General features: G+C 40.5%; 1 protein-coding gene across 7 annotated transcripts in view; it reads left to right on the top strand.

Annotated features, from left to right (window-relative positions):
- Positions 1-7,480, top strand: part of ap3b2 (adaptor related protein complex 3 subunit beta 2) — a 54,223-nt gene extending 46,743 nt beyond the window's left edge. For 4 of the 7 annotated variants that reach the window (XM_072672390.1, XM_072672389.1, XM_072672386.1 and 1 more), the window contains exons 21-28: positions 141-228; positions 328-437; positions 525-753; positions 1,692-1,776; positions 2,831-2,928; positions 3,429-3,443; positions 5,334-5,472; positions 5,734-7,480. In XM_072672390.1, coding sequence (XP_072528491.1) covers positions 141-228; positions 328-437; positions 525-753; positions 1,692-1,776; positions 2,831-2,928; positions 3,429-3,443; positions 5,334-5,472; positions 5,734-5,884 — 915 coding nt within the window. In that variant the 3' untranslated portion in view covers positions 5,885-7,480. The remainder of the gene's footprint in view (positions 1-140; positions 229-327; positions 438-524; positions 754-1,691; positions 1,777-2,830; positions 2,929-3,428; positions 3,444-5,333; positions 5,473-5,733) is intronic. The other 3 variants (XM_072672392.1, XM_072672391.1, XM_072672388.1) reach the window with 1 other exon arrangement.
- Positions 7,481-13,890: the final 6,410 nt, after the last annotated feature.

The following is a 13,890-nucleotide window of genomic DNA, read 5'->3' as shown; positions in this document are numbered from 1 at the left end:
AAGGCATCATGGTGTTCATGTTTGCAGTGCAAATGAGTTCCTCTTAGCTGTGTTATATGACACACAGGAAAGGCCACGTTTTAGCAAAATATGTTTGATTAAAGACATGTGTATTTATTTATTTCTGTATGTTATTATAGGCAGCTGCTTCAAAGCCACCTCCAAAGCAGACCAAAAAAGAAAGCAAGAAAGAGACCAAGGAAATGTCTCTACTAGATCTGGATGACTGTAAGTATAATTTTGATTTGTGTATGTGTTTCATAAACACAGTTGACGTGAAGTTAGACCCAACAACACCCAACAACACCTTTGTCTTCTCTACATCAGTTGAGCCCATGCCTTCACCTCAAGTGACTCCCGTCAACAACTTCCTGTCCAGCAGTCTGGTGAGCGATCTAGAGGGCCTCTCACTGACTGATACTGTTCTTGCCCCCACCGTGAGTTCCTTTTTTTCTTTTTTTTTTATGATAATTCACACTTGGGTCACTTTGGTAAAGCTTGTTCTCTTGCCCTCATGTTTTCAGACCATTGCCCCATCCAGCTCAGTCAGGATGTATGAGCTGTTGCACCGAATTACAGGCGAGGGTCTAGCAGTGGAATATTGTTTCAGCAGACAGCCCTTCAGTCCTGACCCACACATGGTGGCGGTGCAGATCCAGTTCACCAACAACACCACTTCGGAAACCAAGAGCCTGCACATAGAAGAGCCCAAACTGCAGTCTGGCATGAGGATCAAGGAGTTTCCGGAAATTGGTCAGTATTTTACCATACACAAAGTTTCCTAAAGAGAATTGTGTCATTTTTAATAGAATTGTAGTACATTCAAGGTGAATTGAATGCTATTTAAATACTCAGTTAGGGTTTTATAAGCCAATTTACAGCCCTGTTATTTTGCCATCAATCAGAAAGAAACATGCTGATTGTCCTTTTTGTCTTTTTTTTTTTGCTTTTATTGGCTGCGACATCACTATGATACCTCACAGGACCCATGTATTATTTCATAGCACAGTATATTATAGCATAACTTTGTTTTTAGCACTGTAACAATAACATCAGGTTTAATTATTTTGGAGTCTTAATGTCCTGAGTGTTTCTGTCCTTTCTGTGTCCTCTCAGCATAGTGTGCTAGATGATTAGCTAGCTAAGGAAACTATACCTGGTTGAGTAGTTTTAACCTTAGTTTAACTTAACTTTAGCATGGATACCCACTTGCCTTCCTGATTTTGGCTTTCTTGTTCTGCGCTTTTCTCCCTTTCAGGGGTGTGACTAGTTTAAGTCCAGGTAGTCTAGTAATTTGTTTTTGAGGGAGAGAACTTAGGAGAGAAAAGATGGTAGAAGCTGTTTGGCTAAGGTTGGCTTTTGGCACCTGCTCGCTAAGTTTGAGTTATCCACTGGATACGCATCACAGCGTTTTCCTTTAACCAGTAAAGTCTGGGGATGATGTTCATGCTTGTCTCAAAAATTGACTAAAATCAACAAAAATAAGATGTTCCTCCCAAAGTGGCCGTTGTGTTTTACTATATCACAGCTTTAGGGCTTATAAGACTTTCGCTAGTTGGTTGAGTGTCTATACTTTTTTAAGTTGTTTTTTATGTTTTTTAAACTATAGTCAGCTGTAAAGTTATTTGCATTGTTACACATCTTACACATTATCGCAAGATTTTATGCCACGCTTGTTTCTCTTTTCCCAGAGTTGTTACCAGCGGGCGAATCAGTTCATGTGGTAATGGGCATTGATTTCTGCGACTCCACACAAGCAGCCAACTTTCAGCTTTGGTGGGCAACTAACTTTCATTTCACAACTCTATTAATGGACATCTTAGGCTGTCATCATCTTGTACTTTCCCATTGTATTTTGTATTTAAGTTCTATGACCATTTTCACCCCTGCTTTGCTCTGCAGTTAAGTCCATTTTTTCCTGTTTACCCTGAACATCACTTTAAGTGGAACATGGTTGACAGGGTCTTTAAACTGGGACTTTTTACTAGGGTTTTGACGGGGAATATAGGCTGGTAGTCTAATCTGATAAATACACCAAAATAACATAAAGCCCAGCAAGATTTGTCAAGTTTAACAGTTAAATGACTTTGACAGGAGTTGGCAATTTGTTTTAAAAAGTAGTCATGCTGATTAAATGACCAGTAGTATTAGCTAGCTTGTAGCATGTATGTAGTACTGATTTACCTTACAGTGTACCTAATTGGATTGCTTTGTACTCAGTTGTATATTTTATTGTGACTAGCTTGTTAGTTTGTAGCAAGTGTGTTAGCTTGGGGCTAACATTAGTTTGTGGCTGGAGCATCAGATTGGGACTCTATAAAGTACAGCTTTTATTAGAAATATCTGTGTAGTTGTAAATGCTGTAATAAACTGAAAATGAATGATTTAATAACATATTAATATCAAGTATGTTTGTAGCCAGTTTTTCAGAAAATTGTGAATTGTTGTACTGATTGTGAATTGTTGTACACCTAGTATGTACTGGCTTGTGTATTTAGATTAGTTCATAATATTGTAATTCAGATGGAGCCAGTGACATTCACGGGGGCCGAAACATATCAGTTTTGGAACATTTTTGTTCATCACAGGGAGTGTTTTTCAGAAAATCCTTTACATTATCCCCTTTAATAAGAACAGATTAGACCTACATTGCGTATGTTGGTGGCTACAAAGGATTTTACCTTCTGCCCTTCTCATTTTAAAGGCAGAACTAGCAGATTAGCAACTAAGGTCATCTACTCTTACACAGTTCTTTCTCCCACATTCAATCTTTGAATTTACAGCATACCAGAGACTACTGGTACTGAGATTATTTTATTGCTTTTATCAGCACTCATACCCGGAAGTTCTTCGTTTCAATCCAGCCACCAGTGGGAGAGCTGATGATGCCTGCGTTTCTGACAGAGAACGAGTTTAAGAAGGAGCAAGGTGAGATTAGACATGTTCTTGTACTCCTGTGCTGAAGTAAATCCCATTTTGCACCAGTCAAATTCTGCTGGATTACTTGTAGCACTGGTTTCTTAATACTCTTTCGGTGAACAAGTTAAATGTATGTAATGCTTGTTCATTTTTATCAGCTTTCCTTGCACATAGTCATCCTCATTCTGGGGCCATCTAGTCTCAGGCGGGCTGGTCACAAGCAGTTGCTCTTATGTTAGCATGTAACGCTACCATACATGCCTCTTTTTATGCTGGCGTGTCGATTAGTGTCTTTTAATGGGTGCACCGTTTACATGCTACATAGAGCAAAGTTTTACCATCCATTCGATCATTCATTCTGTCGCACTGTTTAAATTCTAACTGCCACGCAGCACTTCATCAGTGTGGCTCTCTGCACCAGCTGCAAGTAATGACTGTGTTATACTTAAACCTTTGTCATATTCTTCATTTTTCCCTCTGTGTGGGTTTATTCTATTGCCGTCCAATAGAGACACTATTACATGGTAAGTTTCTCCTACAGACCTGGTTCCTTTATGCTGATAGTCTGCCACTTGCCTCAACCCCACCCCCGCACACCCCACTACACACATCGTCAGCCCCTCTTATCTTGCTCCCTCTGCTTCTAGCTGCTCCCCCTCATTGTCAGACCTAGCTATTGCCATGGTGACGGTGACCATAACTGTGCATTTGCTGTCTCACGGAACGTTGGGTGAACGGTCCGCTGCATCCCACCAGGAATGAGCTTCATGAAGCCACTAACGCCCCGAAATGTCCCACACATGGTCCTGCAGGAGGCACTTCAAGAATGCCCACATCAGAAATGGAGTGTCTGAGTACTCTTAAGCTTTTGCAGCAAAATTTAAGAATACTAAGACTCTCTACTTCCTTAGCTTTTAATATATAGGTCAGGGAGTAATGTAGTGAAATGGCACATTGGTAAAGTATTCCAATGCACCTACAGTGTATGAGTTTAATATAAGTATCAGAAGCAGCAACACAACACAAACTGCTGTTTTGTTATGACTGCACAGCAAAATCATCAGTGTCCATATCACTCTAGCTGGACACAAATGGACACTGTCAATGACACTTTGGGGGTCCTTTTGTAGTGCAATCTTAAGCATAGTTAGTCTAGATCTCCTTTGACAGAGGGGTCCAAAATCTGAGACTACTAGTGCAACTGCTTAGATTTTCCAATATTTTCCAAATTAGCATAGTTTAGTTTTTTAAGGTTTAGATTTCACCTCCTGAAAAGAAAAAATTATGGGAGCAATGACCAAAAGAAGCTGTGTTAAAATCTGGAAATCTGAAAGAGCATCACAAAGGTAGAATGCAGCAGTTTGGTGATGTCAGTGGGACAGCTTGTTGCAGTTATTGCCAAAAGTCATTGCAGTTATTGCAACCTAAACGTTTTATTTACTTTCATTTTACTTGGCGCCTTTAGTTGCAGAAAGTGAGCAAAAGTAAGGAACCGACAGTGGTTTAGTTTAGTTTAGTTAACACATATATATCTGGAACTAAAAGCTAACATTTTTTTTTCTGTTGTCCAATATTCATCTTTTGACCTCAAAAACAGTCTTTAGTATTTAGCAAAATCAAAGGAATTTTTCACTCCAATAGTCAACAAAAAGATATTAAGTTTTATTCATTATGTTCCAGCTATGTTTTTCATCCCTGCACAGCATTACTACACCTCAGTAACAGCCAATCAAAAGCCATGTTAATGAGCTCATGGATGTTAGTCACAAATACTCCTAAACTATTTGAATGAAAATCTTAGATTCAGAGCCATGAGTTGTAGTAAAATGAACAAAAGTACAATTTGATTAAATTTATTAACAAATTAACAATGCAAAAAAATAAAAATATAGGAAAACAATATATAGGTTATTTCATCAAATATAGCAGTAGCTTTGAAAAGCACAGTCTTGGATTAGTGTAGTGTGTATACGCACATCAAGATGTGTCTGGTACAGTAAACATTTTAAGACATTTTTGAGTTAAAAACGCCGTGTGCAAATCAGGGACAACTGTTCATGCGTATTGTTAAACATGCCAGTAATCCTTCATGGTCGTGAATTAGCAAACGATTACTCTTAATGGTACAAAACATTTGGTGGTACGCTTTTTAGAAGGTAGAAGATTCCTTATATTTTCAGTGTGGTCTCAGTGTTTGGACCCCAGAGTATAGGGTTTATACCAGTCAGTTTAATATACTAAGTTCAGCCCCCTTTTTTTATTTGACTAGACTCAACTAAATGTGCTTAATGATAACCAGTGGTCCTCCATTCTGTTAAAACTGCACTGGCCCTCTCACTCTCCTGGATGTCACGTCACGTTTGATTTTGATTTTGTATACTGGATTGTTTGATGTTTAATTCACTCATCTGTAGGTCAGCTGATGGGAATGAATGAGATCTCAGAGAAGCTGACCCTGGGGGAGAAGTGTCAGAGCGATCACGCCATTATTGAAAGAGTCACCGCCACGGCTAACCTCAGCAGAGTGCCCTGCGGTTCAGAGAAGGAGAACAGGTACTTTCTACCGTGCCACTACCATAGCTTTCCCTGAACTACACACATGCACACATACGTACACGCACACATTTTCTCTCAGGCTGTTAAAAAAAGAAAAATATTAATTGAAAAGCTTAATTTTGTAAGGTAAAGTGTTAAGTATGAATATGCTCTTTACATGTTTACTTATTTCCTTCCTGCTGTCTGTGTTTCTGGCCTTTTAAACTTGCTTCACTTCAGTCCTCCTCTTCCTCCTCCTCCTTCTTCACCTGTGTCCAGGTTTGCTGGGAAAACAGTCAGCAGTGGCAGCCTTGTGCTGGTCACTGTGGCTAGGAAGGAGGGGGCAGGGGTCCAGCTCACAGTGAACTGTGAAAAGATGGTGATTGGTACAATGCTCGTGAAGGACATCCTCCAAGCCCTGACGCAGTGATGGCCGCTGCTGTATCATCTCGCTGGCCCCTCCCCACCCTGACCTCACAGAGCGCATCCTGCATATATCTGTAGCAATGTGTAGACGCTGCCTTGACCTTGTGTGCTGACGTTGGGCCAGCTTCCATTATTCAATACTTACTCAAATACTGGTAACTGTTATGAGAGGGAACCTAACTGACCTCAGATCAGTCATCATGTGAGGACATTTAAAAACAATGCACCTACTTAGGTTTATTTTTGCAAAGACCAGATCACACCTACATATTATACACAGAAGGCCCCATGATTGTCCTCCGTAAAGGACCTGTAATAACTTTTTTTGCTCTATTTATTTTCTCATGTTGGTTTGCATAACATTGTATGGTGCCCAGTTTAAAACTTATATACAAGAAAGTCCATGTTTGCCAAATATCCAGAGCACAGGATGTGTGGATAGCGGCTATATACTACGTGCACAAAACTCCTGCTTATGGGAATACATGGGCTTCCCTGTGCACTGAATCATTCTATCACATAGCTCTGATGCTAATTTAGGACGTTATTGATACTCAGTTGTGTTTATACCTTTTCTTGTTATTTTTGCAGCCAGTCCAGTGAATCGTGGCAATCAAACAGACCTAGATTCCTGACGACCTAATATTTGTGCTCATATATAGAAACATCAGTCATTATTCTAGATCCTTAAGCTCTGAGTGAATGTAGACTTCTTAAATACAACATAGCATCACACATTTACATCAAACCAGAATATTCCCATATTTTTGCACCAATTCTGCTATTTTATTCAGTGAATGTTCTGCTGTGGTAAACTTAGTAGTGATTAAAGCATCCTGTCCAACTCCTCAATGGCAGCAATCATGCAGATAAAAAAGCATTGTACACAGTAAAAGCCGATTGCAACACCATGGATAACAATGTGTAAATCTCAATGTGTGACCAGTACATCTAGAAAATACCAGCAGAAAATCAAAGAAGTGTGCTGCTTTAACTGAGTCACCATGCTTTCTCTTGCTCTTAAAAAATGATAAGACTGTTTGTCCACTGTTTTTTCCTCATGTTGTAAAAATATAGAATATGTGCTTTATTTCGGCCGTGTTCTTTATTTTCAGCTATTTTTTGTTTGTTTGCAGCAGAAAATAAAAACTCATCTGTTATTGTAGGTTTTCCAATGCAAACCAAATGGTTTAAGTAGCAGGTTTAAATAAGCAAACTTCAGATCACCTTGTTCATCTTTCTGCACTTCGTTGTCTTTTCCCTCCTCCAGAGAAAACTATTGCAGAGTACACTACAAGACAGCTCAAGGCAGAAACTTTTATTGCTGTTGCATCATAATGTTGTTGGTGTGACCCCCATCCTGATAACTTTCTGAGCTGTCATTTCAGAGCTGTATTTAATGGTGGAGATATTTTTTAATCAAGTATAAATTCTATTCGATTGTTTTTTCTGTGATGTACTATTTATTTCCTCAGTTTTTTCCCCTTGTTAAACAAACACTACTAGAACATAATGTGTCTGCCTTGCTGTGTGACTGTGAAACATTAGAACTTTATTTATGAAATTTCCAAATATCAATAAAGAGAAACATGCACTCCGAGGTCTGGGATGGCTTCACAAATTTAGTATTTCTGTGATGTTTGACTACCAAAGTCCCGGAAGGCCAGTGCGCAGCACACTTTGGAACTTCCGTTTAAAGACACCTGCTAAACCTGGTCATTAACAGATTAGTTAGGGGGGATTCTCAGTACAAAGTATGCCAAATTCAGATTGGTGTACTTGGTAGTAGTGGTGACTTGGCAAGTTAATGGAGCAGTACTTGGGCTGCAACTGACGACGTTTCAACTGATGAAATCTTCCCCCTCAGTGGCTTTGTTCAACGGCCTGGCAATAGAGCTCTGTCATTTATAACTTGCTATTTTTAGAAATCCCACACTGAGCCAAACAGTTTCTAGCCCAGAGCTGCCAAAAGGTGGCCCTAGGTGACCTTGACCCTCCAGAAAGTCACCCAAATTGGAGAACATATTTATTGTAATAATAATAATAAAACTTCAATAATATTCTTACTTTCTTTTTTGTAATAAAATGTAGTGTAAAAACACATTTTATGTGAAACCTACATACCCAATTAATTTGTATATTATTTATATATTTAATACCCTTTGTCCACTAGACATGAATTATGCATATGCCACATAAGGGCAACTGTACTGTCATTAGCTTCCACTGCAGTTTGGAGTTTAGTCAGTAAAATGTATTTATAGCGCTTTACATTTACATTTATGGCATTTAGGTGATGCTCTTACCCATACAAGGTTTTACAAGGCGCCTTACAAGGTTACTCGTATCACAGAAGTGGGCCAATGTAGCGTTATCAGGAATCGAACCCCAGTCCCCTATGTGGTGTGGTAGCTCACTGGCAGGTAGTGGTGTTATTTGTTGCTCCACACCAAACAGCTTCAACAACTGCCATTGTCACAAAGTGGCTTTACAGAAAAGTGAGTACCCTTGAGGTAGAAACCATGAGAGGAACCAAGACCCCAGAATTCATCCTCCAGAATGAACAACACAACAGAAGCATACACTGAGGAAATAGAAGAATAGACCTAAGGTTAGATAAACCTAACGTGACACAGAAGTGCTGTGATGTAACCAATTAATGTAAGAATGAAGATTGCTATGATTGCCATGCTAATTTGAAAACATGAAAAACACAGTATAACTAGTTATGTTAGTAGCAACTTAGAAGTCTATTGAGGGACCACTCCTGTCAGGGAAATAAGAGGAGCATGGTGGTCAGGTTTTCTGGTTGTGACTGGACACAATATGTAGGACAAAATACAGTGTGGGCAGGCCTCTCTAATACAGTTAAAAACAAAAGAGCCAGGTGGAAGTGTAGACTTTAGTGTCCCCTGAGATATCAGTGCCCCTCTGCCCCACCGCCCAGTCATCAACAAACCAAAGTATATGTCAATGTCTCTATGTCCATTTACCCACTTAGCTGTACATTTTATCTGACAGAGAAACTAATTACCAAATGCTTGATTGAATAAGTAAATTGTCATGCTTGACTTAAAAATAAAGACACTGTCCACACCCTTAACAATGACTGGGAGATAAAGTGATTCAGGGACTGAGGACCAAGGCTCAAAGCAGAACAACCCGACAGCAGGGTATTACAGCAGTCCAACCCTGATGTAATAAAGACTTGGCTAGTTGAAGAGTTTTTAGCCGTGACTAGGAGAATAGTTTATTATTGTTAAAAGAGGCTTGCTTGTTTCTGATAACATGAAACTGATGGTGCTCTTCTTGTAACAATGGCTCCCCCTCCTGGCCTCAGTAGGTTTTGCACATGGCCCAAACAACATGCGTCTGTGCTTGCCCTCTATGCTCTGTCCTCCACCTATGAACAACACTTGAAGGTCATCCGACTCTTTTTAAGTACTGTGTTTTTTGTTTGTTTGTTTGTTTGTTTTAATGAAAGCATTGTACAGCTCTTCTGTGTTTTGGACCTTTGTTTTGTTCATGTTTCTGATGTATGGATCTGCTCTTCATCTACCTGCCTATCTGTGCTTTAACATATACCTGCCCTGATCATGAGAATGGTATAAGCTTTAACACATCTACTTTACAGCTACTCATTTGCCAGTAGACACCACTAGGTTTGAAGAGCTACAGGGGGCTACAAAGGCTGCTCTCAAAAGTAGAACACTTGTCTTAGCCTAACTGGAGTTAAAATTTTCAACATACTTTACATATACAGAATGCTGCGTATTTATAATATAGGCTAATAAGTTTAAAGGGGAATTCAACCAGTTGTTCAAAATTACTGCATAATTCAGTTGATTAGATGGAACCAAAGATGGAGCCATTGAATCACTGGGGATCCCAAATGAATCCCAATGTCAACACAAATATAGTCACATCAAATCATAAATGTCCAAACCCAGCAGTGGATCTCAATGTGTTCTCTCAGATCTGCAATTCTGATGATGGTATTATAACTGTACGTGTGACAAAATGTAAACTCTCTCTCTCTCTAGCATTATGTGAAATTCATAACTGCTTCACATAACTTCCAGTGATATAGAATTTAGAGGCAATAAATTCTCCTGACTGTTTTTTGTCACCATCACCATGAGCTATTTTAACCCTGTAGGTTATTTTAGAAGAGCATGTTTCATGTTGGAGAACTCTGAATGACTTCATTTACATCTAAGTAATTTACTGATGCAGACATTTGAAACAATTTCCAGTAAGATGGCACTATTACTATTTAATGAATAATAATTTATTATTGATATTTACTTCATTTTAATAACTACCTTTTCTGTGCACACAAGCACTGGATTAAACACAACAAAAAGAACGCTAATGTCAGGCCCTCGTTATCACCTCTCCCCCGGGGCGATCCCTATTTCTGTTTATGTTGCCCAGTTCTTTATTGTCTTGTATCGTCCATCCCTGCAAGTGTTTCCTTGTCTTCACTACCACGCCTGACCAGGCATGACAGCTAATGAAATATTCAGAGGACCGTGATCTTTGAGTGACTGTTGTTTTGGGGCTAAACCCTCTTTTGAGTGACTGTAAATACTGTGGGAAAATATACAGTTAGTTAAGGAGCAGTTAAAATGTGTCTTACATGCAGTAAACCTGCATAAAGCCAGAATTTCAGATGAAACTGCAGTATCGATTAATGTGGGTGACTTTGATCAGCTTAGCTAGTACTTGATTAAGTGTACCTACATGATTTTGTGAGGAGTCAGATATCTATCTTAGTCACGGTGTATCTAAAAACATCATTCATAAAAGAAGACTGTAGGAACCTGGCAATATTTAGGCTGTATTTTATTTAAATTATGATTTACTAACTGAGGAATAGGTGTTGCACTCCCTCTGGTAACGTTATTCAATTTAGGGTCATGGTGGCAATAGAGCACTTCCATCAGCCAGAACTCCCCAGGTAAACTAGAACCCCTGGGTCTAGTGTTTATATGAATATATTCCCTTTCCAAGGAATGACTCTTGATGTTCCCAACCGCATGATCCTGTCTGAATGCAATGGTGGGAAACAGGGAGGTGCCAGGCCAAACGGCAGCAAACCAAGAAACGACCCACTGCTGGACATCCTTATACTGTTCTGCAAATATGGGTGGAGCATACTCAAACTGACACTCAAACTGGGACATACCCATGGATGAATGTCATGAGGTGTAGTATGTGTACAGCACTCTGCCAGCCTGGCCTTCTGATCACTTACTGGTCTCATACTCACTTGTATGTCATCTCCAGCAATCAACACACACTGTGTAAACACTCACTAGAGTCTCTAGCATCTGGCTCAGGGCAAGTGTTTAGTATTTCAATGTTGCTCTAGGTCTTGATTGACCCTCTAGGTCTGGCCACTTGATTGAGGGTGGAAACCTAATGAGAGGCTTGCTTCCACCTTCAGTAACCTGCAGAAGACCCCCAAACCCATCTGGCTAATTGCGGTGCCCTGTCTGATAACTCATCCTAAGCAAACCCATGGGCTTGGACATGCTTAAGTCTCCCTGGCCGACAGAGATGTAGGCAGAGCAATAAACTTGCTTGCCTTAGACAAGTAGTCAACCATGACCAAGATCACGGTGATGCCCCTGGGAAGAAAGCAACCCCGTGGCAAAGTTTATGGAGACATAAGACCATGGGCCAGAGAGGATGAATAACAGGTGGAGCAAACCTGCCGGTTCGGTTCCGGGATCCTTGTTGCAGGTACATACCTTACAAGCTGCCATGTAGGCCCATAAATCTTGGTCCTAGCGTGGCCACCAGAACCGGCTACGCAGGAACCTTAATGTACAGGCCACCCCCAGGTGTGCTGTGAAGGGGAACAATTGCCCCAACTGCAGCACCTGGTCTTTAATGGCAGCACAGCCAATCACAAGAGCCACCTCTCAGATCTGACTCATTTCTAGGGGCCCGCCATACTGTGGCTTCCACCCCAAACTGGATGGGAGACGCTATGCGAGCCTTGGGGACTGTGGTTGCTGGCGGATGTTCCTTAGGGAAGGCTTCCTACTGGCGGGAGAGAGCATCAGCATTATGCAAAGTCAACGAGGGTGAGGAACAGTGCCCACTTGGTCTGTCCAAACCAGGAAGGGGTGACTGGCTCCATCGAGCCAGTGCCACCACCCCTCTAAGGCAAGTTTGACAGCCAGCAACTCACGATCACCCACATGGTAACTGCGACGTCTTCTAATTCAAGTTTGCCTGGACATCTCTGTATTCCGAGGACACTAAGGACAGGGATTCTAGACTCGCAGGTTGAGACCTGCTCCAAGATGGGGGGGGGGGTTCTGTTTAATGAGACCAGGAGCAACCAGGCTAGGGCAGCATCAATAACATTCTCTGCTGCCTCTGAGTTAAAGGAGGCATGTAATTGATGACAGATGTTATAAAAATCAGCTTTACAGAAATCCAGGTCCAGACCCCTAGTGAGCAAGCCAAGGGCAACAGTGGCAAGGAAAAACTCCCTAAATGCATTAGGAAGAAACCTTGAGAGGAACCAAGACGCAAAAGGGGAACCCATCCTCCTCTGGTTGACACTGGATAGCAAGCCAATAACATCTAACAGCACTCTGCCAGCCTGACCTTCTGATCACCTACTGGTCTCATACTCACCTACTGGTCTCATACTCACCTGTATGCCATCTCCAGCAATCAGCACACACTGTGTAAACACTTCTCTAGCATCTGGCTCAGGGCTAGTGTTCAGTGTTTCTGTGGCTGATTTCAGCTCTGCATTTCACACTGGCAATATTTTGGGGCGTATGCCAATGCGTAGAAGAGGCCTACGCCATGAGATGTTTCTCTCATCCAGGTAGTTGAAGCCGAGTGTCTTGGCTAGTCTTCTACCCTGGCAATTCAGTAACTGTGAAAAGAGAGAAGTCGTGTAAGATACACACAGAAATAATCATATCTACAGGTGCTACTGGTTTGCTTTATAAATATTTTGCTTTTCATTGAAAAATCAACTACAAACTTAATTATATTTTATTTAATAAAAATGTTTATTATGTAACACCAGAAACCAAGAACTGTTCACTATTTTAGAATCTTGTATTTTTGAGATGCACTAGTGTGTGCAACAATTCCCCTTATTGAATTACATGTAGTATAAAATCATTTCATTTGTGGTTTATATTCAGGCTAATTTATGTCTGCATTGATTTGTTCTGTACCTCACTGGTGTTCATAAATCTGCTGAGTCCAATGGCGTCCATCTCCTTTCCCATTAAAATCAGTCTAAACTTCACCTTTTCCTGGGCTGAAAAAGAATAGACAGACATATGGTGTCATAAAGCCATGCAATTTACTCCCCAAAATATGAATCAGCACATTAACAGACTGATGAAACAAACTGAACACTTCATAAAGCTCTTCTATCATCTGATGCATAAAGTGATTAGTGAGAACAGAGAAAGTAGCTTCAATAAAGGCTTTGGTTTGATATCACAGTGGATTAGTCAGAGAAAGACTTACATAGTTTATGTGCCCTCAGTCTGATGCAGAGCTGCTGAAGGGGAGCACGCTTCAGTAAAATGTTCCGAACATAATACCGGTACTCCTGCTTTTCGCTGTCTATCACAAGTCGCCGACGGAAGGCCCCAGACCACATCAGCCATACGGAGAAGAAAAGACTGAAAACAGCCAACACTGCAACCGCATGGTGGTCCTAATTTGGATATAAAAAGACACTGTATGAGAACTCCTGAGTACTGCTGCAAGTAAAATGGCTAATCATCCTGATCATCTGATGATCCAGGTCTAGATCTGCAGATCAGTTATACGTCAAATGCTTCCTTCTTTATATTAAACCTTTCTTCAGTCAATCTGATCTATTCAGTTACTAAACATACAGTGAATTGTAAGTACTTTACTCACCCCCACACCAGTACTGAAGTATGTTGCAGTTCCGATTAAAGCGATCATGAACAGCAGAAAACCATACCAGAGATTTTCATTAAAGTA

This window comes from Salminus brasiliensis, chromosome 2 (assembly GCF_030463535.1).
Source record: "Salminus brasiliensis chromosome 2, fSalBra1.hap2, whole genome shotgun sequence".
Classification (NCBI taxonomy): domain Eukaryota; kingdom Metazoa; phylum Chordata; class Actinopteri; order Characiformes; family Bryconidae; genus Salminus; species Salminus brasiliensis.
Note: the sequence above shows the minus strand (reverse complement) of the source record. Positions and strands in the feature narration are given on the sequence as shown.